General features: G+C 32.2%; 1 protein-coding gene across 1 annotated transcript in view; it reads left to right on the top strand.

The window, feature by feature from the left end:
• The window catches only part of LOC308640249 (putative methyltransferase-like protein 25), a 98,650-nt gene that overhangs the window by 52,367 nt on the left and 19,507 nt on the right, over positions 1-26,776 (top strand). Inside the window, 4 exon segments of the mRNA XM_081312220.1 lie at positions 3,451-3,480; positions 6,878-6,965; positions 15,879-16,097; positions 18,418-18,508. Coding sequence (XP_081168346.1) covers positions 3,451-3,480; positions 6,878-6,965; positions 15,879-16,097; positions 18,418-18,508 — 428 coding nt within the window.

Consider the following 26,776-nt stretch of genomic DNA (forward strand, 5'->3'; position numbering starts at 1 on the left):
GTAAAAATTTATTATTTTTAGCTAATATCATGAATTAAATTCTGAAGTTTCTAGAGCATCAACATTAATGCTTTTATATATTATAAATTATGAGAAAATTGTTTGTTCTTCATGCATTGTCCTAACATGTTTATATATAATTATTATGTGAAATGTACCAAATACCAAGTCTTAAACACAGAATCAATTCAGTATTTTATACTTAGCCATTTAGTGTCTTCATGTTTGTTTACAAAAGTCTTTTGGTCTTCTAAATTTTTATGGAATGGGAAAAATATTACTGTACCTGGGACATGAAATAACTATGTAGTTAAATAAAAACTATTTTGCTTAACTAGACTAGCATACTTAGATATAGAACACTATAACACATGTGGTCTTTCTTCAGGATGTAATGTTGTTTTATACAGGAACCATTTAAATGGTGTAAGTGGATATTTTTTGTCATCAGAAATTTAAAATATCACAGTTATATGGGATGACTAAATCTAGAGATCTAAATAACATGAGGACTATAATATTAATACTATTGTATTATATACAGAACATTTCTTAAGTAAGGTTTTTCTAAGAGTAGGGTTTCAATTGTAACTGAGTTGGGTATGTTATATTACTTTTCTGCAATAATCATTTCAATATATATGTGTGTTTATCAGAACATTATATTGCATACCTTAAATTTATACAATAAATTTTTACATTAAGTATAGTTGATTAGATAATCTGTTTTAGTGACTAGCCATAGGATAATTCTTTTAAGGCCCATTGTCTCTATGATGGTTACTTAGCAACATAAGAAGTAATATACCAATCTTCTAGGTTATATATCCTAGAATTATCTTAGAATTCTATTTACATTCTAATAATTATTTTCCTATGTAACCCTACCAGAAATACTTTTCTGGAAAATCATCTTATTTCTTTATTTTAGGTTTAAATGATACTTGTTCAGAATCTTAGATATTAGATAACAGGTCATCTTGGAATGATATAGTTCCTGGGATGCTGACAGCCAGGCTTATTTATACTCTACAGGAAAATACTGAAATAGGCTTTTTTAGGAAGTATGACTATCTTAAGACCAAATACTTGAAGATACTGGCATCAGGTGTTTTACAATGAAACAGTATAAATCTAGTCCTTTATGGAGAGGCCCACATGTAAGCACAATGTATTAATCAGGTTTATGGTATCCCCATTATAATGAACAAAATAAACCATCAAAAATCACTAGATGTCTTAAGGAAAGTCCCACATTGAAAAACAGACATCAAGGGGTGTAGCTGTAGCTCAGTGCAGAGCTGTTGCCTAGCATGTGTAAAGTACTGCATTCAATCCTCAGCACCACATAAAAAATAATCAAATCAAATAAAGGCATGCTGTCCATCTACAACTACAAAGAACAGGAATAATTTTATAGAAATAAACATTCAAAGAACTAAAGAAAGAAATTTTAAAGAATAAATCCCATACATATAGAATTTGCAGACCATGATGCTCTTAAGTTCTCCTGACCACTGTCACTTTCTGACAGAATTCAACCCCATTACAACCCTTGCTCACCTTGACTACTACTTTTTTTTTTTTTTATTCCATAGTAACTTGGGAAAGTTTAAGGAATATTTCTTTGGGTACATGTTTCCTATATAAATGACCTTTTCAAAAAATATTCAAATATTTAAGGGTTATTAAAAAGGTGCCTTTGTAGGGACACTTATAAATAAAGTTCCTAGCCAGAAATAAAATTTTAATTCAATTAGAACAACCTCGTCAGCATTTATTACGCCTAGTATAACTGCAAAAGTATTTTAGATTTGTATGAAAGGAACACTTTGTATATTTTCTTTATTACTTCTGCTGATTGCCCAAAAACAATATTAATGTTTACTAGAAACTTCTTATTACCTATCTGATTATCTTCTAATTATGTAGTCAAAATTTATCATTTGTATTTATAAAATAAGCTCATCAGTACCAAGTTGTTCTCCATTGTATTTTTTTTTAAGAGAGAGAGAGAGACAGAATTTTTTAATATTTATTTTTCAGTTCTTGGAAGACACAACATCTTTGTTTGTATGTGGTGCTGAGGATCGAACCTGGGCCGCACACACGCCAGGCGAGTGCGCTACCACTTAAACCACATCCCCAGCCTTCTCCATTGTATTTTAATTTTATTGACACCAAATAATTTCTTTTTGAAAATTCTTCTGTTTCTTTGGCCTTTAGAAAATTCCATAACAAAAATTTAATCTTAAAATTACCACAACTAGTGCCATAAATGAAAACTCATTGTATCTTCAGTAGTAAATCTATTCTGAGCTAGTTGCTGTTTAACTTCTTGGGAAAATTATCTAATAAAAATCTGCTGTCTTCATAACTTTCTGTTTGGCTCTAAATATTCAATGAGGGTGTCCTTCATGTAAGTTTCAAGTATTGGATTATGAGTATTTATTAGAAATGTGAGGAACATTTTGTAAAATTGCTTTAGATCAACTATAAATATAATCCAATATGTATAAAATTGTAAAAATATATGTTTCAGTACTTTCTCTTCTGACTCTTGATTTTATGTATATATGCAGACTAAAAATAAAAATGCTTTTCTAAAATAAGCTATCCACTATAATGTGTTCATTTTTGTTTTCTAGAAGATAAAATTATACAATCATTAAAAATTATAAGAGGGCTGGGGTTGTGGCTCAATGGTAGAGCACTTGCTTAGCATGTGTGAGGCACTGGGCTCAATTCTCAGTACCACATATAAATGAATAAAGTCCATTGACAAATAATAAAATATTTTTTAAAAATTATAAGAAATATGTTAAAATATGTAAATATATCTGTCTTTATATATACATACTACCAGCTTTGAATTTATTTTGTTTTCTTTACATTTTTTTATTGGTTGTTCACAACATTACAAAGCTCTTGACATATCATATTTCATACATTAGATTGAAGTGGGTTATGAACTCCCAATTTTACCCCAAATGCAGATTGCAGAATCACGTCGGTTACACATCCACAATTTTACATAATGCCCTATTAGTAATTGTTGTATTCTGCTACCTTTCCTATCTAGCTTTGAATTTAGTTGATTGTTAATTACAGTAAACATGAGTCAAGACCACTTTGTTTCATAACTTTTCTATGTTCTAGTTCCTTCTGAAATTCAAGATGTATAATTGGAACATATATGTATTTATGTATATGACACATACCCATTATAAATTAGTATTAAATTATATAAGTATACTAGTTAACATTTTTAATATTAATGATTTTAATGTGTTGACTTACATTTTTATCGATGAATTCATCTTTCCAAATATCACTTTTACAAAACCTTATACAGTGTATTTATAACTTTATAAATCTTATGCTTTTATAAATCTTATGAAGTAAGACTAAATATATCAAAAGTCTTTGTCTTGTTTTTTCTCCTTAAAGGCATTGGAGCGGGTTGCACTTGGCCAAGGGGTAAGTGAGAATGTTTATTTAAATTCAACTTATGAACACTGTAGTTTTTTCTCTTGAGCTCTCTTCATACTTGACCTGCTGATGAACTTAAAACTGGATGGATTTTCATAAATATCATCTCCTGGTATTACTACAAGGTGTTCAAATCTATACATTTCTATACATTTGCTTTACGTGTGAACTTTCAAAAACTAAATTGAACTTTTAGGAAAATTGCCCCATTGTTCTCTATACTAACCTCCGATTTCTTCATATTAAATTATATGGCCTATAAATATTTCTGGAGACATAATGTTGCCAACTGACCAGGTATTCATAGCCTTAGTTCAAGCAAAGATAAACAAGGTATAACATTCAGTGTATTCTTTATCTGTAATCCAAAACAGATATCATTTGGTTGATAACTGTTTTTTCATTCACTCAGTCATTAGTTGCAACAGCCAAATGGTTTTGCAGGTATAAACAAAAGTTTACTCTCTCACTCAAATATTCACATGATTGCATTGTTCTACCTTGTATTCATGAAACATATTAGGACTATTTTAAGAGTTTCTTTTAAGCTTATCACAAAATTATTTTTATTGGACCTAATTTTAGAAATCTCTTCTTTGCTTGTTTTCAATAAACATTAATAATGTCAATTTATTCTTTTTAAATTAATAATAGTTTTAAAACAATAATAGCAATAACAAGTGTCATTTATTATGTGCTCACCCTAGGCAAAGAACATTGACAAGTATTGTGTATGTTGTTGCAATCGTTGTTTTTTAATATATTAATATGCCTATCTAAAAAGTGATAAAAAACTAGTCTTTGTGAAGTCATCATTTTTTATCAAGTTTTAGAATTTATTAAGTGTGTGGGTTTTAGTCTTAGACTGCTGTTTTGCATCCAATCATCATCACTAACTGGTTTAATGACCTTGGACACATCATAATTTCTTTATCTGTAAAATAGGAAAAGTGACACTAATACCAGTAATAGTTTGCTCATAATATTGTCATTTCAAGTAAATAATGAAGCATGCAAAATGTGTAAAATAATGGCTAGTACATAGTAAGTGCAAAGTAAATGTCTATACTTGTTGTGATCAGTAATCATTTTAATCATGAAAATAACAGTTAAATCTAACATAGAGCTTACCAAAGTACTGCTCAAAGTTCTTCTCATCTATAGGTAATAAATACATAAAACTATAAATACATACTATTATTATCCCAGAATACACATGAAGAAACCGTAAAGTAGTTAATGTTGAGATTTGAATCAATCTCTCTCACTGGATTTCATGCTCTTAACTACTGTACTACATATCACCTTAGTGGTTCCCTAGGGATTATCATCATAATGCTCCAGTGGTGTAGTGTTTTTAATTTTCCAAGTGTTTGCTCATGCTTCAAGTCAATCGTATGAGTTGGTTATTGCGCCAAACTTATATGCAGACTTGCTATACAGCAGCATTTTAATTGTGTTCTAGCATCCTTAATTAATTACAGAGCCCTAATTTCTAGCTTAGTGCCTTTTCCACTAGATCTGTAAAATGCATGTCTGATACATATGCTTTAAGGGTGTACACTTTTTGTTTCCTCCCATATTTAAAATGCATTAAAAATGTTAAGTACATTTATCACTTATGAGGGAAAGAACATAAACTCTGAACTACATGCAGCTTTTTTCTGGAATAGTCAGACTGTTTAGGAGATGTTGACTCCTTTCCCACTTACCCCACTCTGTATTTACCAGGATGGACAGTCCTAGTTATTCTAGGAATGTTCATTTGAAGGCACTACATAACTCTCTTCTTTTTCTCTTAGGAAACAGCTGTAAAGCCCTTTATATACCCAGGGTAACTTGGGAATGATGATTTTTCCTATCCTGTAAGCATTTCTCTGTGCATTCCATTTATGTCTGTTCTTTTGCTTAAAATACGTTTCTTAATCTTTTATTGCTGTCATTCTACACTTTGTTTCTCATAAAATATGTACATTTTTTATAAATTATGTTGATATCATTTATATGATTTTTCTCAAAGGCATGATAAAGACATTTTAATCATTTTTAGGCATTTCATATAAAATTGAAGTTCTCGTATATTATAGATAATCAAACATAAAGTTAAGAATTTTTTAAGCAGTTTATATACAAAGAATATTTTAGTTCATGCAATAGTATTTTTAGCAAAATGCCTTGAATTTAAATTGAATATTTCCAGATTAAGTGTTAATGTATGAAAAGGGATTTCAGCATTTTTGTGAGAAAATTGATGTTCAAAGAAATAAGGGATAGATCATAAAGTAAGACTTTGGAACTGTAACAGTATATTTCTCAAGATGAGAAAATGTCAAATGGAAAATATGTCTGGACTTAAGAAATCAAAATGAAATATATGTCAGAAACTTCAAGGGAAGAAAAGTTTTTAAATTAGTGAAGTCTGAAACTTTGCCAGTTGTTGGACAGTTAGGACATAATTTGACTTAGTTGGACCTTATTTGACTTCACAAAAGCATTCATTATCGTTGACCTCTTTAGTTCATTTTCTCTTTCTTTTCTTTTTTCAATAGTAACTTTTCAGGAAATCTAGATTATTATTGTTGACATTGTTTTGTGTTGGATATTTCTGTACTATCAGTATCAAGAGACCTGTAGGGATATGGATGGGATTTTGGTGTCCTTTGTAATTTCTTAATTCATGAGTACCATCTCTGTTTTGCACCAAAGTATTATTTCTCTAAGAAATACTACAGTACTTTTTTTACTTTCTCTGTCTTTGAAGCTATTAGGTTTTATTGAGGACTTCTTCAGCTTCTCCTTCTTTCTTTTCAAAATCCTCTGAATCCTGGTGAGACAGCACCTATCTCTCATTACCCCAGAAGAGCTGTCTTGCCAAGAACTCAGTTTCTTTTGACCTTTCCAAGACTCTGCAGTAGCCGAAGTTATGATCTTACAGTCTTCAGACATATTTTTAATTTTTCCTAACGTAAGTAGTATCTTCTCAGTATGTGAATCCTAGTCCATAATATCTTAGGTCAAAGCCATTCTTTTCTCTTTTACACATATCCTTTCTGACTCCTATAGGCTTCAGAATTGATTGGCTTGTGTTAAAAGTGTATTTGTACATTTGCATGTGATAAGAACTCCATTTGGGTTACTAGCTTATTTTTCATTGATTAAGACTTATCTTCGTCATTTACTACTATTTCTCTTATGGTTTCTTCTGTTTTCTTGCAGAATTCGTTTCATAGTGAGAAATAATCTTAGGATAGTACTGTGAGTTAGAATGGAGACATTACAATGTCTTCCTCTATGTTTTACAGCAAAGTCAAGTTTCTCACATTCACTATGGTCCCAGCTCTCTAATATTAATTTGATTTCTGGTTTTTGTCTGCCTTTTTTTCAGCTGCCTACTGAATCACTCTTATATCGTGCTGTTCTTCAGGATATTATTAAAGATTGTTATGGCATCACAAAATGGAATGAGGATTTTATTTTAATAAGAATAACTCATAAGTGAAATTATTTTTAGTCTTCAAGTGAATTTTTTAAGGGTCGATTATTAGTAAAAAATAAAAGCTATGAATTTGAGCTAATGTAAGTAAAGAAGTATGTAATGTAAGTAAAGAAGATGTAGTCACATTATCTTAGTTAACTCATTTTTAATGTGTGAATTCTAATAATTCTTTCTTTTCCTGAAAGGTTTTTGTAATGCTAAAATGATATATTTAAAGTGTACTTTAGAACTTTTGAAGTATTAAAATATTATGTGTAAATAATTAATTGAATATTTGAGTAGGAGTTATTTTTAGATGTTTCACAACCAGCACAGTATAACACTTAACTCACTTGAACAAATCTCAATCATAGGCAACCATTATAGCCATTCTCATCTCTATTGATACACTAGTAGCCCAGTGTTATATTTTTGGTGTGTGTATGTGTGTCTGTTTTCAAATAATTTACTGGATATATAGAAAGGCAAGTAGTTGAATTTTTTCATAATATTGGTTTAAAATTTTCTTTATTCAAGCATATATTTGTAATCTTGGCAAATTGCATGAATGTTGTTTTGCTAATTATAATTTTAGGATTGTGGTAGTCACTTGGTGCAAAGCAGAATTCTTCTTTAAATTCAAGTAGGGTGATTTTTAGGTACTCAAAAAACAATCTATTTGGAAGATATTGAAGGGTTTAAATTAGCTATCTTTTGGCAAGAAAAAAAACTCTTAATAGAAATTTGTATGTGCATATATCTACATAAACTATTGGTTTCAACTATAATTTCTATGCAAATAACTTCCAAATCTTTATATTTGGGGTAGGGGTTGGGGATTGGTAATGGGAATTTAACCCCAGGGCAGTTTACCATTGAGCTACATCTCCAACTTTTTTGAGGCAGGATCTCACTAAATTGCTTAGGGCCTTGCTAAATTGGTGAGGCTGGCCTTGAGCTTAAAATCCTCTTGTCTCAACCTCTGGAGCCACTGGGATTATGGTTATGTGCCACTCACTGTTCCTGGCCCAAATCATCATCTTAATCTCTATTCCCTTTTCTATAAATTTACCAATCTTTCATGTATCTAAAAAAGTGAATTCTTCATGTTCTCCTGAAAACCAGTTTTCTTTCTTGAGCCCACCTAAAGATGCCATCCTTGTTGAAAAAGTATTCCTAAAATTGTGCAAACTTGTGTCCACACAAATATTGATTCCCTGCCTTCTTTTACAACTTCAGATGTATTCATTGATTTGTTTAATGATCTCTTGTTGATCTCTTAAATTTGTCTCCATTCTTTTCTCAGTCATTCTCTTAATTAAAAATCTGACTTTCTAACATTCCATAGTCCTGCCTTCCTTTACTATACAGAAAGTAAATGGTATGTATTTAAGATTTATTTTATTCCAAAGCCTGATTTGTCTTTCAGCCTCATTTGATCATGTTGATAATTGTTTATTCTCTAAACTTTCTTGCTCACTATCTTCTGTAACATTGCATCCTATTAAGTTTCTTTTTCCTACCCTAAACATTCATCTTAAATGTCTGGAGGCATCTGCCAATTTATTAGTAGTCAGCTGTCTGCCGTTCAACAGACAAGACAGACTGAGCCCAGCTTTCAAAAGAATAACAGTTCTAGTGAGGCAGAAGTTAAAGTTCATGTTCTACCTGGATGAAGACTCAAGAGTAAGCCAAGTAAACCACTCATACATTGAGTTAGGTCTCTAAAGGGTCACACCATAAGAATTAGATATACAACATTTCCAAGATGGACTAAAGCCCCACTTCAAATCATCTCAAGCTTCCATTATGGTGTTTCTGATTATTGCTTCCATTAGCTCTCTACAAAAAGCATATTCTCCATGGACAAAAATAATATAAATCTGGACATCAAATTATCACAACAGTTTATTACCTACAGCATCTGGCAGTTAATCTAAACCATTCATGGTATGAAACAAGACAACATGGCCAGAATCTAAAGTAAACCATATAGTTAATAGAAATAGGCCTCTAGTAGATCCAAAGGAAAATAACTATAATGGAGAGACTTACACTCTGGAAAAATGAAAGGGATATACTTCTTGTCGGTTTTCTTGCTAAGTATAATTAAAACCCTGCACATTATATAATACAAACAGTAGAAGACTCTGAAAGATGGAGAGAGTAAGGAAGACTGGCTCTGGATTTCAGAACATGATAAATTTCTTGGGTTTTCTTTTTGATTATATAGTTCAGAATTGGAACTGGAAAAGCTAGCAATCCAGAAACACAAGTGGGCACTAACAAAACATCCTGAAGGAATATTAAATGGGGCAATAGAAATGTTTGGAATTTTCCAATATTAAGAAACAAAATATGTCGATCCCCAGATTTAACAAGAACATAAACCCTTTGGCAAAGGAAAAAAAAAGAAAAAAATAGAAGACGACAACGACAAAGAAGAAGAAATACAAGAACCACCAACTTCTAGACATATAATAGTAAGATTGCTGAAAACAGGTCAGGCACAGTGATGCACACCTGTAATCCCAGCAATTTGGGAGGCTGAGGCAGAAGAATGGCAAGTCCAAGGCCAGCCCCAGCAATTTAGCCAAGATCCTGTCTCAAAATTAAAAAATATAAAGGGCTAGGGATATAGTTTAGTGGTGCTAAGCCTCAGTTCAATCCCTAGTACCAAAAATAAATAAAATGAAAGAAAAAAAGGATTGCCAAAAATGAAACCAAAGAGAAAATTCTTAAAGCAGTCAGAGATGGTAGAAAGGGAAAGGGGGAAGACAAGATATCTTCAAAGGAATACAGTTAAAATGACCACTAAATTCTTAGGTTGAACAGTGGAACCAGAGTTAGGATATCTTCGAGATGCAAGAAGAAAGTCAGCTACAATGTAGGTGATGTAAAGACATTTTGAGACACACAAAAACAGCAAATATGCAAACTAGCATGCAGACCTAAAAGAAATACTAAAGGATTAAGGCACAAAGAAAATTACCCCAGATTGAGTTTGAAGATACAGGAAAAAATATATAAAATAATAGGAAAAATAAGTGGGGTTAACTCGAAATGAAAATTGACTATATAAAACTATAAAAGCAAAATCATATATAAAAATAGCATATCAGTCAGAGGTAAGTAAATAAAGTTAAAATGTTCTGATTGCCTTGAGTTGTTCTTGGCAATATAAAAATAGTCACTTTATATAAGTTGAGGATGTATATTAAAATCTTTGATATCAATAAGTGGTAAGAGAGTATATAACTAACAAGCTAATTGAGTAGGTAAAATATAATGAAATGATTTACTTAATCCAAAAGAAGAATAAACAGGAACCTTAGAGACAGGTCTTCATCATTGATGGATAAGTATTATAACTGGGAAATTTAAAGGGATTAAGTACTTTTTCTTGAGCAAAGTAAAACATATTTTGATTTAAAATAGTTACTGTTGTCAACTCTATTAGTCCATTCTTTGTGGCCCTAACAATACCACAGGTTGGGTGATTTATAACAAAGTTTTTTGTTTGTTTGTTTTTGTTTTGTTGGCTAATTGAGGTCCAAGATTGAAGGGCCATATCTAGAGATGGCTTTTTCGCCGTGGTGTTTTAAGGTGGTACAGGATATCACAAGGCAAGAGATTCCACCCTAATGACCTTAACTTATCCTAATAACTTCCCAAATATCCTATCTCAAAATACCATAGTTGGATTATTTTCATTCTTTTAAAGTATTAAGTTGAGGATGATTTTTCAACTCAAGAAGCCTTACAAAGAGACACATATTACCACAGTACAAACAGAAGTGATGTTGGTCAGAATATTCCCAGAGCTCAAGTGTAAATAGCTCCATACCACGGTAGACTCAAAGGAGCTGTTTCATCAAATAGTCACAAAAAAAGCATCTAGCACAATCCTAAAATGTTTGAAATCTGTTAAAAAATGGAGTTGAGGGCTATATGCTAGGAAGGAGGACTATGATAACTTTAATTTGGAACCTTCTAGATTTCTTATTTTGGTTATTTGGTATATTTCTAAAAGATAGTATTATACTGTTTTAAGTTGCAATAGTCAAGTCCACTTTTTTAATGCCAGTTGACTGGATGGATATATTGATGAATATTCTGAACAGAAAATAATGTTGTCAAATGAAAGTTACAAAAACTACAAGAGAAGTTAAGAGACTTAATGTAGTTAATGTAGATAGTAAGTACTCAGAAAAAGAAACCTAATAGAGCACCTAGAAAGAGAGATGTAGGGGATACCCAACCCAGTGCAAGAGTTAATGATTTAACCAACATTATCATTTAGTACTCAGGCTTAGGCATCTGATTTACTTTAGCAGTGAGCCTATCCTTAAGAAGGTGTATGCAAAGAAAACCAGAGCCTTGGCAGGGCAGGGGCAGGAGGGGGTTCAGATTGTTAAAAATGAGCTCTCTAGTTCACTAAATAATATTCAGCATGATTCAATTTTTATTTTATATGGAAGTTTTGTTCCTGTTGCCTTTATCCTTATGCTTTGAAAATGCTACAGGTTTATGACATAATTGTAGGGAGATTAAATCAAGTAACTGCAAATTATATAATTATCATCAGGCAGTTACACAGCATCAACTATAATAGTAGTTATTTTGGACCTACTATCCTACTGTGGCTTGAGGATTATCTAAAAAGGAAAGTTCTGAACTAAAATATCAACCAGTTCTGGTTGTATACAAAGTATATTCACACCATTTGTATCTTCATACATGTACTTAGTTATAAGTTATCAACATATCCCCTTTTAATAAGTTATCTAATAAAAAATGTCATTTACTTAAAAAAAAATAAAGGAAGAACCGTCTCAGATAACCTAGATGCAGTCAGCTCCAATAGGAAGGTATAGACTAATAAAACCAATTGTAAAAAATAAAATAAAATATCAACCAGAGTTCTATTTCTAGCAATATTGTGGGTTTAAATGCTTACAAATAAACTACTGAATAAAATAATAAATTTTTAATGCTTTACTGAGCTGAAAAGAAAAAAAAAAGAATTCTTCAAACCCAAAATCAAGTGAATTCAGAGGTAGGAAGAAGGAAAAAAGATAGCTCTGAAACCTGTAATGTCCGCAGTATTCTCTCTTAAATCCTAATGGCATTTCACTTTTATTTTCACAGATGCCCAAGGTAGATAGGGGTAGGGCATAAATCCTGCTATCTCAAAATGAATTTTCTAAACAAGAAATCCCCTTACAAAGATATAATAACAAAAGGCTATAACTTTACTTAAGGGTAAACTAAAAAGGAAGCTTTCGCACACACACACACACAAAAAAAAAATGTAATAAACTTATCTTAATACTGATTTGGGGATAGAGGAGAACTCTTTCCTGAAAATTTATAACCATAGCCTTTATTATGAAGATTTTTGGAAAACAAAATCATAACATTAATGCAGAATTCATTTCAAGAAGGTTCAGAGTAATAGTGCTCTTTAGTCTGTAGCACAGAGTGACACAAATACCTATGGAGGAATATACCTTCAAAGTATACCTCATGATAAAATTCCAAACAACATGATATTAAAAAGACAGACCTCAAAATACTATTGGAAAAAAGAATCTATAAGTCAGGAGAACAACCAACAACAGATTCAGATATCCACTAATATATGATATAAAAATCATATTTTAGCATATGTAAGAAAAATGTAATTTTATATGTTCATATGGATAGATAAAGGGAAAATATAATAAAATATGTGGCTATAAAATAGTGACCAAATATATTTCAGAATGAATCAAAGCCAAAACTCAGTATACAATGTTGAAGAGAGAATTTATGAGTTGTAAGATACATACAAAGAAGTTATCCACAATAAAACAGATCATGAAGTAGAAATATTGAAAATAAGATAGTAAAAATGGTCAACATTAACATCACTAGAGATATAAACGAAGAGAAAATTAAGAGACAATATTTAAAAAGATAATAGCTAGCTAGAGATTTTTCAGAATTTGATGAAAACACCAATTTCGACATCCAGAGAATTCCAACCAATCCCAAACAAACTAAAGTAAAAGAACCCCACATTTAAACTCCCTGGACTTAAAAATCAGATCATCAGAGACAGAAAGAAGATAAAAGCAGTCTGAAGGGAAAACAGGGGAACAGATTATATCAAAGGTGTAAGTATTATATTGGCTTTCTAATAGTGACAGTAGAAACCAGAAGAGGTAGAATGATGTAATCAGTATCCTGATTAGAGATAATTTATCTTAGATTTATATACTCAATAAATGTATATTTTTAAGATCTCAATAATGCTTGAGAGAGTTAGCTTTAACAGACCTGCAAAATGAATACACTTGAGGATACAGGAAATAGGACTTAGATGGAAGGACTAGTTCAGAAAAGAATTGTTGGGCACAGAAATTGGCAAACATCAAAGCAAACATTACGCATATGTAAAACTAAGTTATGAACATAAGTAAAACTAGTGATACTAGCTAATTGGTGAAATCTTTGAAAATTATAGCTAAGATAGTATAAACAAGTACATATGTTTGGAAGAATTAATCAGAGCATCTTACATGGTCTTATATATCATAGAAATGATGGTGAAGATAATTCTTAAAGAGATTTGTGTTAATAATTACAGTCGCATAACTTTAAAATATATACTTTCTAACTTCCCAGTTTATAAATAAAAAAGAAAAACAGAAATGCAGGAAAAAAAATAAACATTAAATTCACAAAATAGCCAAAGCAATCCTTAACAAAAACAACAAAGTTAGAGGCATTATATGACCTAGATTCAAAATATGCTATATAGCTTTAGTAAATAAAGCAACATGGCATTGGCATAAAAATAAACATATACACTAATGGAATTGGTGCTCAGAAATAAATGTATACATTTATGCTCAACTGATTTTTGACAAAGGGACCAAGAATATACAATAGGGAAAGAACATTCTCTTCAATGAAGGGTGCCAGGACAACTGGATATCCTTATGCAGAGGATGAAATTAAACCCATATCTCTGACCATATAAAAAAGTCCATTCAAAATGGATTAAAGACTTAAATATTTAAGACCTAAAACTGTAAAATGCCATAAGAAAATGTACAGGAAAAGCTCTATAACATTGGCATGGACGATGGTTTTTTAAATGTGACCCCAAATACACAGCAACAAATGCAGAAATAGACAAAATGGGATTATATCACACTAAAAGGTTTCTGTTAAGAAAGGAAATAACAGTAAGAGACAACATACAGAATGAGAGAAAATATTTGCCAACAATACACTGTCTAGGAGTTATTAACCAGAATTTATATAAAACTCAAAAAAAACTCAATAGCAAAAAACACAAATAACCCAATTTTTCAGTGAACTAAAGACCTAAATAGGCATTTCTTGAAACAAGACATACAAATGACTAATGATATATGAAAAAAAAATGTTCAATAATCACTACCATCAAGGAAATGCAAATCAAAACCACAGTGAGACATCACCTCACCTTTGCTAGAATAACTAGCATTAAAAAGACAGAAAAATAACAAATGCTGGTGAGCTTGTGGAAAAAGGGGAACTCTGGTAGAAAAGTAAATTACAAACTTCATGGAGAACAATGTAGAGGTTGCTCAAAACAATTAGGGTAGAGGGAGTGGGAAAGATATCTTGTCCAAGTTTACTTAGTTTCAGTTAGATAGAAAGAATAAGTTTGAGAGATCTATTCTACAACATGGAGACTATAACTAATAACAATTTTTTATATTCTTTATAAAGGAAATAGAGTAGGCTGTAAGTGTAATCATAAAGAAAATGGTAAGTATGTGAGGAAATGCATGTTACTTAGATCAGTAGAGCCATTCCACGGTGTTTACATATTTCAAAATAACATGTACACAATTAACATATACAACTTTATTTGTTAAAACTTGGAGAGGGGGAAATATAGTTATAAACTTATAAATTGGTAAATAGAAATAAACAGAAATGAAGAAAAAACAAACATTAAATCATTTGAAAAGAAACAGGGAAGATGAAGACAAAAAGAAACAAAAATCAGAAACCAATAGAAAGTTAATATTCTTCCCTAATTTAAAACAAAATACTTTAGTAAATGACAAACGGTTTAGCTTAAAAATGAATTTGTATCCTAAAGTGTGCATCAAATGCCATGCTATGTGGAGTAACATTAAAAGCTCAATATCAGGAAAAAGGCAACGATGTCTGTTGCTTACAACCAGTATCAGGCTAGAAGTCTTAGCCAACATTGTAAGACTAGGAAAATAAGTAACAGTATAAGCATTGGAAAGGAAGAAGAAACACCATGATTATTTTTTGCTGTTATGGTACTATAGACTATCTAAAATAGACTATAGACTACCTAAAGTAATGTACAAATTGTTAAACAAAAAAGCTTGGTGAAATATTCAAAAAGCTATTGCTTTTTAAGCTGTCATTAAAAAACAGTTTTAAATACCACTGTGAATTTTAGTTAAAAAATGACATATCTAGTAATAAACCTGTCAAAGGCATGAAGAAAACAATAAAATGTAAAAATATTAAATGACTGCTTAACAAAAGAAGAAATATACCATGTTTACGGGTAGAAAGACCGTCATAAAGATGTCAGCTCTCCTAGTATTGTCTAGAGCACTGCAATAGTGCATTTAGTCAACATCTCCTATCCCAGAGTCATAAAAGTTTCTCAATACAATCTCCTACAAGTACTACAGCATTATATTTTATTGTTAAGCTTTGAATCCACAATAGATTGGCTTGTATGTTTGATATAAAGTAGAAGTCAGATTTATTTTTTTTTGTTTTTTTGGTAAGGAAAAAGCAGAATAGTGGTCTCCTGAAGATATATATCTACATTTTAATTTATGGAACCTGTCAATATGTTATGTTACATGGCAAGAAGGAATTAAAGATGTAGATGGAATTAAGTCTGCTAATCTACTGACCTTCAAGTCAAGATGGATGATCCATGTGGCCCAAAGTAATCATAAGAATCCTTTAAAGTGGAAGAGGAAAGCAGAAGAGGAAGAGTCAGAAAAAGATGCTATGCTGCTGGCCTTGAAGATGAAGGAAGGAGCCATGAACCAAAGCATGAAGAATGCCTTTAAAGCTGTGAAAGGCAAGGAAATGGATTATTCTCTAAATTCTTCAAAAGAACTGCTACTCTGCTGTCATCTTGAGTTTTAGCTCAGTGAAACCCATTTTGGATTCTGACCTCCAGAACTTCAAATAATAAATCTGTGCTGTTTTAAGCTACTATGTTTGTGATAATTTGTAACACAACAATGGAAAATGATACATTGAATAAATTATTACTCTACTACTACTAATTAACAATTCTGTTCTTCAAAGACAAACCAAAAAGATTTGTCCCTGAACTCCACTTGGTTCCTCTGCTCTAATTGGCAGTCATCTAAATCACTATAGATCAAAAGTAAGTGCTGATATCTGGTGAAACAAGAATTTCCATATTTGTTTTTTTCTTCAGTAGATTCTTCACTTTATTTTATCCTTAGCTCTTCCAAATAAATTCTGAAACAACTTGTGTACACACACACACACACACACACACCACATTTTCTTTATTCATTCATCTATTGAAGGGCACGTAGGCTAGTTCTGGAGTTTAGCTCTTGTGAATTAAGCTGCTATAAACATTGATGTGGCTGTAGAATGCTGATTTTAAGTCCTTTGGGTATAAACCGAGGGGTGGGATAGCTGAGTGAAATGGTGGTTCCATTGCAAGTTTTCTAAGGAATCTCCATACTGCTTTCCAGAGTGGTCACACCAATTTGCAGTCCTACTAGCAATATATGAGTGTGCCTTTTCCCCTACATCCTTGCCAACACTTATTGTTGTTTGTGTTCTTAACAGATGCCATTCTGACTGGAGTAAGATGAAATCTTACAGTGGTTTTGATTTGCTTTTCTGTAATTGCTAGAGATGTTGAATATTTTTTCATATATTTGTTGGTTGATTGTATATCACCTTTTGAGAAGTGTCTGTTCAGTTCCTTGGCCCATTTATTAGGTTAATTGTTTTTTTGGTGTTAAGGTTTTTGAGTTCTTTATATATCATAGAGATTAGTGCTCTATCTGACGTGCATGTGGTAAGAATTGTTCCCAATTAGTAGATTCTCTATTTACCTCACTGATTTTTTCTTTTGATGTGAAGAAGATTTTTAATTTGAGTCCATCCCATTTATTGATTCTTCAATTTATTTTTTGTGCTTTAGGAGTCTTTTTGAAGAAGTCAGACCCTAGGAAGACATGGTGGGAATTTGGACCTACTCTTTTTTCTATTAGGCACAGGGTCTATGTTCTAGTGCCTAAATCTTTGATCCATTTTGAGTTGAGTTCCATGCAGGGTGAGAGAGGTTGAATTTCATTTTGTTACATGTGACTTTCCATTTTTCCCAGCACCATTTGTTAAATGGGCTATATTTTTCTCCAGTGAATATTTTTGGCACCTTTGTCTAGTATGAGATAACTGTATTTATGTGGGTTTGTCTATATCTTCTATTCTGTATCATTGGTCTATGTGTCTGTTTTGGTACCAATACCATGCTATTTTTGTTACTATGGTTCTATAGTATAATTCAGGTTTTATTATTATGATGCCTCCTGCTTCACTTTTCTTGCTAAGGATTGCTTTGGCTATTCTGGGTCTCTTATTTTTCCAAACAAATTTCATGATTGCTTTTTCTAATCCAATAAGAATGTTATCAGTATTTTAATAGGAATTTCATTAAGTCTGTATAACACTTTTGGTAATATGCCCATTTTGACAATATTGACTCTACCTATCCAGACGCATGAAAGGTCTTTCCATCTTTTAAGGTCTTTTTCAATTTCTTTCTTTAATATTCTGTAGCTTTCATTATAAAGGTCTTTCACCTCTTTTGTTAGATTGATTCCCAAATATCTTATTATATTTTTTGAGGCTTTTGTGAATGGGGTAGTTTTCTAACTTCTCTTTCAGAGGGTGCATTTGATTTATGGGAGTTGATTTATATCCTACTACTTTGCTGAATTCATTTATTATTTCTAAAAGTTTTTTTTTTGGTGGGATTTTTAAAATTTTCTAAATATAGAAGCATGTCATTGGCAAATAGTGATAGTTTGAGTTCTTCTTCATCTATTTGTATCCCTTTAATTTTTTTCATTTAATTGCTCTGGCCAGAGTTTCAAGGATGATGTTGAATTAAAGTGTTGAAAGAGGACATCCTTGTCTTATTCCAGTTTTTAGAGGGAATGCTTTCAATTTTCTTCATTTAGAATGATGCTGGCCTTGGGTTTAGCATATATAGCTTTTACGATGTTGAGGTATGTTTCTACTCTCCCTAGTTTTTCTAGTGTTTTCAACATAAAAGGGTGCTGTAGTGTGTCTGATGCTTTCTCTGAATCTATTGAGATGATCAGATGATTCTTGTTTCTAAGTCTGGGTGCAGCAGCTCCCAGAAAGAAAACCTCAAGATGGCTTCTATGCTGCAGCCGCTGTGTTTGTGGCAGTGGCCTCTGCGATAGCAGTGTAGGCAGTACCCCTGCTGAGAGAAAAGACCTCCCGGCCATGGTGGCAGAGGCACCCTCATGCTTATTTTTAATTGTAAATTCTCTTTGCGATATTTCTGATATGAGCTGAGTTGCATGGTTCTTTATAGTAGTATTATAGATCAAACTATATTAGTTTTGTTACTGTAACAAAAAAAAAAGTATTGAAGCTCAGTACTTAGGAAGAAAAGAGGTTTATTTAGCTGATAGTTTGGGAGGTCCAAGGGCATGTGTCAACATGGGTTCACTTCTAGTAAGGATGGTAAATGGCATCTCAGTGGATTTACAGAGGGGACATATCACGTGATAAAACAGGAAGAAGTGCAAGGAGGGGTTTTTGTTGTTGTTGTTTTTAAATCACAACTCACTCTCTTGAACCAACACAAGATCCCCGGAGAACTACCTTAAACCCTTACCAGGACAGCATCCCCAGTGTCCCAAACAACTCCCACTAGGCCATATACAGGAAGCCAAGCTTTTAGTACCTGAACTCAAAAGGGGTAAATCATCCAGACAATAGCACAAGGTTAATTTGATTTGAATCTCAAGCCAACAAGGGTATTAAACACAGAAAATAAGATTACTTTCTTTCTTATTTCACATAGTGTTTAGGTTTTTTTTCATGGTAAGTAAAATAAATTGTCCTTAATTAACACAGTTTTCAAATACCTGAAACATTATTCTGAAAGTTTTTCTGTAAGTATAATTGTTCATATTACTTAAGATTAGAAGTAAATGTTTTTCATGGACTTATAACACTTTTACTATATTAGTTATAATTTTTATTTGCACATTTATGTTTAAAATCCATAATTTATAGAAAATTCCTTATTTCATAATTAGGCCTTAGCTGGAAACTTTCTCTGGAGTAAAATATCAAAAAGGAATTTCATGTGATAAAAATATCTTAAAATGCCAGGCATGGGTGGCACACACCTGTAATCCCAGCGGCTCAGGAGGCTGAGGCAGGAGGATCACAAGTTCAAAGCCAAAAAAACAAGGTGCTGAAAAATTCATTGAGACCATGTCTCTAAATAAAATACAAAATAGGTCTGGGGATGTGGCTCAGTGGTCAAGTGCCTCTAAGTACAATCCCCAGTATGCCCCCCCACCCCGTTCCAAAATTTTTTTTTTTTCTTAAAACACTTAGCAAGAAGGCAGGAAAAATATAATATGTACACAGTATTCATTTTACTCTGTTTTACTTTTTACTGTATTGAAGGTTAAATATTGGGCCCTTGCACATGCTCAATGAGAGCTCTACCACTGAGCTACATCTCCAACTGTTTGTTCATTTTATTCTCTTTGATAATGAGAACTGTATACATATATTTAGGGAACATGGAATGTTTTACTGCCTGTAGTTATGAGTTATGTCAGTGAATTTTAATTTTATTATAATCAAATAGGAAAATGAAAGTCCAAATCTTGAAAACTATCTCACAAAATTAAAGCTAATTACTTAATTCATAATGTGTGGTCAAGTTGAAATTATAAACTATATTTTTTAAATTGAAAACTGATTTAAAGAGTTTATGGAGCTCACTTAATGGTCTTTGAGTCTTTTAATATGTTTCAGTACATATAAGGCACAAAATAATTTCACGGATATTTTGTGATGATGGAGAAACTGAGTTTTGGTAATCCTCTCCTGCATGTGCATGCTTCCATTTATTTTGTATGATTTCATTTCACCGTTTCCTCAAGAGTCCCTACAGTATTGCTGTTTAGACAATGCTAGGAGTAACCGTGCTCCTAAAATTGTATTTTTGGAAAACATGTGGGTGGTATTGGATTCACTTGAGTAGAATTTTAATTAGATCTAGTGAATTCACTTTTATTAAAAGAAAGAATACAAATTCCTGTTTAGCATTCTGACTGTGCTTGTGTTTTTTTCTGACAGAGGGCCCCCTTCTAATCTTGTCTTAACTTTACATCGTTTATTTTTTGGAAACAGTCATGTCAGTTCTCTAACATGTAGAAAATGTTTGATAATTATTCTTCATTCTCTGCACTCTGAGCAGCTGCCCATGCATACAGTCCTCGAGTACCATGTTATTTGTCATTGCTCATGTTCCTTATTTTATACCTTGTATGCTTCCATAGATTCTACTGGGAATATTCTTCTCCCTCTGTCATTCTTTTCCCCAAAACCTCTGGCAGGTGAAATCCTTAATGTTCCTTAAAACCAGCTTAAAAGTCGAGTATAATGCCATTTTTTTTCCTTCTTGACCTCTTCTCTCTTCCTATAATACTTAAGGTCTTTATAAAATTATTGGTGTATCTACTCCTGTACCACCTTCTGAGTTGCTTAGTAGAAATTTTTCAGTCTAACTAAATGAAAAGTTCTTTTTGGACTTTATTTTCTTCTTAAATCTTTTCTTTCCTTTACAACAAAACTTGAAACTACTGCCAATTTCTTTATCAATTGCTCTTTGACACATTCCATTCAGTTTTTACTTCCATCACTCCAGTAGACCATCCCTCTCAGGGTACTAATGACTAATGTTAATTAATGTTAAATCCCATGGTCAGTTCTCAAGCCTCATCTTACTTTGTCATCACTATTGCAGCTGATTTACTTTTCTGTATTGAAGCACGTTTTCTCTCATTTTCTAGGGAAATACCTCACAAGGTACTCACCTTTTCTCTTTTCTCTTGCTTTTCTTCAATTATTTTTCTATTCCCCCCCCCCTTGATTTCTCTTCCTTTTTCAAGCCTCTATTTTTAGAATACATTTTTTGGTCCATACCTACTACCTAATTTTATCCCATCTCATCACTCTAACTACCATAAGTATATTAATAAATGCCAGATAATCCAATTAATGACAGTGATATTATTCCAGTTGCCAAATCCAGAAGTGGTGAGTGTATCCTTGACTTTCTGTCATTGCTTAGATCCAATCTTTCGGCGTATTTATAAGCACTCCCTTCAGTGTATCTACAGTTTTACCACTTTTTACCATCCACAGGGCTGCCACCCTGGTCCAACCACCATCATCTCTTAACTAGATTCTTGTAATAAACTCCTAATTGATCGTCCTGCTTCTACCTTTGCCGTTAGAGTCTTTTTTCTCTATCAATATGTTTAAATGAGCCGTCTAATTCTCACAGTCTTCCAGTAGCTTCTAATCTAACACCTCACTTTCACTGTGACCTAATTTCTGTTCTTCCCTTTGTTTATGTTTGCATCAAACACACTAGTTTTCTTGGAAATGCCAGAAACATCCACTTCTAAGTCTTTACATAGGATGTACCTCTGCCTGACATGCCCTCCCTAGACATGCACTTGGCTATGTCATTCCCTTCCTTCAGGTTCTTACTCACCTTTGGAATATCCACCAAACTCCATCTCTCCCTCCTGACATTTCATATCTGCTTCCTTTCCTCTATCCCTAGCTTTTCAAGAGCTTTTATTACTAAGATATTTTTTCCTGTGTGTGTTGTTGATTTGTCTCCCAATTCAAATGATTTTTGTTGTTTTATTTATTTTCAAGTTTTATTTGGTTCACTACAGGGGATAGAACCAACTAACCTGGCTCTAGAGTATGTTAAAAAAGATTTTGCAAAATGATAAATCAGATTTTGATTATTCCATAACAGTATTCTCCAGATTTTTTCCTACAAAAGCAATGATTCTATAAAAATACTTTGAGAGAAAAATATTTCCTCACTAAAAAATATCCCTTCTCTTTAAGATTCTCAGTGCACATTCATATTTTAAAGACTCAGTAATTTGGTGAGAGACAGCAGAGTGTCACCATTAAGGAACATAAGCACAGGAGTTCTGCTGTTTGGTTTCTAATCCCAGTCCCCACTGCATAATAACAGTATTGTTTGGGGCACACTGTTTAACATTTTTCCCCTGTTCTCCCATCTTTAATTTGGGGTTACAATAGTACTTTAAAGGGGTGTTTTGAAGATAGTTAATTCCATAAAGTGTTTCAAACAATATTTGAAGCATAATGAGTGGTTATTTTTTAAAATAAATTAGTTTATCTTTGTTGAAACCAATATTTATTTGTTAATACAACCTTTCTTCTACCAAACTATACACATATATAATTAATATTTGGTAATACTGTTTTGTGGAATACACTGAAAAATAATTATTCTGACTCTTCTAAGGATCTCCTTTGGAACTTAAATCATTATTTGCCTATGAAATCCAAAAGAAATGACAAAATACAGTTCTTATGATTCTTTGGTGAGCAGTCAAATACTCTGGAGGAGTCATATGAAATAAGAACTTTGTTTGTACCGTGGTGCTGGGAATTGAACCCAGGGCCTTGTGCATACAATGCAAGCACTCTACCAACTGAACTATACTCCCAGCTCGAAATAAGAACTTTTTAAATGTTAGCATTTTCTGTTAACTATATTAAAATCAGGCATACTTTAAATCCTGGGAACACAGTACCACACTTGTTCTCTTTGGTGACTGGTCTTTGCTTTCCTTTTACAATCTTTATATAATCCTCACATTTAATGACAGAATTTCCTGTGTCCATAAGGCTCTAAATTGTTTTAAAGTTTTCTTCTGCATGGATCAAGCTATTATTACATAAATAAATTGTAGGTTCTTATTTCAATTTATTAAACATGAAGACTAAAACTTTATTAAAATGAATCTCTTGATGAAATTGTTGGGAGTGGCTTTCATAATACCTCTAGTAAAGGAATTCTTTTGTTTCTTTAATGCTTCAAAAGATTGTAAAACTTATGATAAAGCAGCATAGAAATATGAGGAAGAGCTGTACTTTCATCTAAAGCTACAGCAGGAGAAGAGCTATCTATAACGAGACGTAGAGAATAAAATTTAGACCACAGGCACCTTCCCAGATGAATCCATTTTAGGAAAATGGGTTTAAGAAAGTAGAGATCCTGGAAATTGGTTTCTTTCTTTCTTTATTTATTTTATTGTATATGAACACGGTACCTTTAATTTATTTATTTGTTTTTATGTGGTGTAGAGGATTGAACCCAGTGCCTCACATATGCAAGGCAAGTGCTCTACCACTGAGCCACAACTCCAGCCCCTGAACGTTGATTTCTTTAAAACCATAGCCAACACTATACCCCTTAAAAATGCTTTCCAGACCTCTATCATGTACTCATATGAAGATCCCTACTTTAAATCACTATGCTTAAGCTGTGAATTATGTAAGTGGCCACTGCATATTTGTACAAAAAGTAAACAAAACTTACCAACACTTTGATATTACAAAAGAAAGATTATTTAACCTATCTGTAGCATTTTGCAATTTACTAATATACTCCATTATCTTCTTTACATCTTTTTATTTCTCTATAGATGTTACTTTTATTTCATTTCTGTTCTGTCAGTGAGAAATTTGGGACTCCAAAGAGTGATTTGTTTATAGAGCTTGAAATTTAGATCTTCTTAAGGGTTTTTCTATTGTGTTTTGCTTTGGGTTTTGTTATTTTCTTAAGATAACACTATATCAGAAGGACTATGCTTGATTAAAATTAGAGCATTCCTAGCAGGGAGTGGTGGCACATTCCTGTATCACAGCAGCTTGGGAACCTGAGGCAGGAGGATCACAGGTTTGAAGCCAGCCTCAGCAACTAAGGCTCTAAGCAACTTAGCAAAACCCTAATCTCAAAATAAATAGATAGATAAATAGATAGATAGCTGGGGATATGGCTCAGTGGTTAAGTGCCGTGGGTTCAATTCCTGGTGCCAAATAAAAAATAAAACTAAATAAAGTTGAGGGCTGGTGGTAGAGTACTTGCCTAGCATGTATAAGGTCCTGGGTTCAGTCCTCAGCACTACATAATACTAAATAAATAAAATAAATTCATTGTTTTCATCTACAACTAAAGAAAAATATTTTAAAAAATAAATAAATAAAGTTGAGCATTCCTGAGGCCTACCTGAGAAAGACTTCTTTAGTGCCAAAAAGACCAAGCTTTGAATTGTGGTCTGGATCTTTCTCTTACTCTGTTGTCTTTGCCATATTCACTGAACAGTCTGCTTTGCCTAAAGCACTACCTCCTGTGCTCTTAGGCACTGTCTTAGTCCTTGCAAATAACCTATCAAATTATCTATGGATCCTGCTATCAAAGAACACAGTCATAGTAGAATGACAGTTTCACATTACTGGGAACGTAACTAAAAAATCAGAAGAATAGTACCATTACTCTTTCTCAGGATGGTAGTAACAATGTTGGGAATTATTTTATTTATATGTGGTACTCAGAATCAAACCCAGTGCCACACACATGCTAGGCAAGCACTCTTCCACTGAGCTACAACCCCAGCCCTAATGTTGGTAATTAATTCAGTAGCTTTGTCCCAGCAGCAATTACCCATGGTTCAGTTTGGTGCCCAGGCTCTCTGAACCAAAAACCATGGGACTTGTGGTATAATGAATAAGAGAATTCATACAGAAAATCCATAATGTAAAGGACTACTAGTGCAAAGAGAAATCATAAATATCAAAATTTGCCCTTGAAAATATTTGTATGAAATGTGAGGAATTTTCAAGAGCAATGTGAACTTGGACATTATATAGCCCAGCACAGTAAAATAAATATGTAACCTGCTTAATTAAGTATTTTTGCCTATATGTCATATAAAATATATATGTAAAATATTTTATAATGCTTTTACAAAGATGCCAAATGAATATGATTGAATTCTCATAGAATTTAACTCTTCTCTATCCTTTGCTCACATGTTAATCATAATATATAGTAAGTAATTTTAGGATGTATGATCAGAGGAAGTTTTTATTTGGAGTTTGTTTCAGAGAAATTTGATTATTTCATCTAATGAAAGTAAAGATCCAGTCAGCAACAAGAAATTGAAAACTTAGAAGAAGAGACAGATAGAGATAACATTCAGATCCCTGATTTAATGTGTTTGCTGACAGAAGAGAATCTAACTATGCTTATAATGACTAATGTACAGAAGGATTTCTGTCTTCAAGCACTTTAACATATATTGAGACAGTAGTGAGTCTGTGATATCAAAAGGCAGATTCTATAGTGTTACATAATGAAAAAAATGGGATTGGCACTTAATATCTAAACTTGTATTCATAAGGCACCTAAGAAGAATTTGATATCCTAACTAATATTCTTCCAAAACTCAAAAGAATACAGTGTTTTATGTCAAGCTCTCACAAAAAAAAGAAAGAAAGAAAAATAAAGAAAAGATAACATGCCCTGTATTCCATTTGTGAATAATCTCTTTATACATGTTGAGTTATGAGGTTCTTGACCCTGCCTCCTTTTCTTTTATTAACTAATAAAATAACAATATATAGTCATTAAACCATACACCTTATTCAGTACAATGAATCATATTTTTAGAACCTTTTGAAGTTAAAGGTTAGTTTTGCAGGACATGGCACAATTCTCTAAAGTCTAGATGTCTTATAACTTAATCTCATTAAAAATAACAATTGCAAAGAGAATTTATGATATAAAATGTGATCTGCTCATTTGTAGTTGCAATAAAAGTATAATGTCTCATTAATTAGGATTTTAAAGGATACTTCTCTCTTTTCCCATCCCTATAAATGTAATAAGATCAATTTTTTCAGACTTTTTTTTACCAGGACCCTATTTTCAAATAGTCTTACATAAGCTAATTCTATAGATTTTAGAAAAAGGATTTAGTTTTTACATAGTACACTCTTGTTTTATATAAAATTGTAATCTGTTAAAGCACCTCCTTATAGCCCTTAACAAACACAAGATTAAAACAAATTATTTTAACCTAATTAGTTTTATACTTTATTCTCATTTTGGTATGTTCATTTATTATGTTAATATTGCTAATCACAATACTGTTAGAAGAAGAGACTTTTTGAAGGTTAACTCCTCTAAGAAGACTTCCCAAGTCATTTTCAGAGAATGATGTCACTGTCTGCTTTGTGCTGTCCTCTGTAGTCTTTGAATAGCTCTATCACCATGTATTTATCCTATCATATAATAATATTTGTTCACCTGTCTTCTTTTATTAAACTTAGAAAAATCCTTGATTTTTATAAAATGAATGATTCAATTCTTAGAGCCTGGTATAATATAAGTGTTAGAGTGAGGCTATAAACCCATTTCAGTGTTGAGTTTAAAACCTGTGCTAACCACTATTACCATGCATATACAACATTTCAATAAATGTTTTAAAAATAAATGAATGAACAACCTAATTAGCATGAGTGCCATTTAGAAAGAATTCAAGTATTTCTAGCAAGCCATAAATCCTGAACAGT

This window comes from Spermophilus citellus (assembly GCF_964194105.1).
Source record: "Spermophilus citellus genome assembly, contig: SCAFFOLD_91, whole genome shotgun sequence".
Lineage (NCBI taxonomy): Eukaryota > Metazoa > Chordata > Mammalia > Rodentia > Sciuridae > Spermophilus > Spermophilus citellus.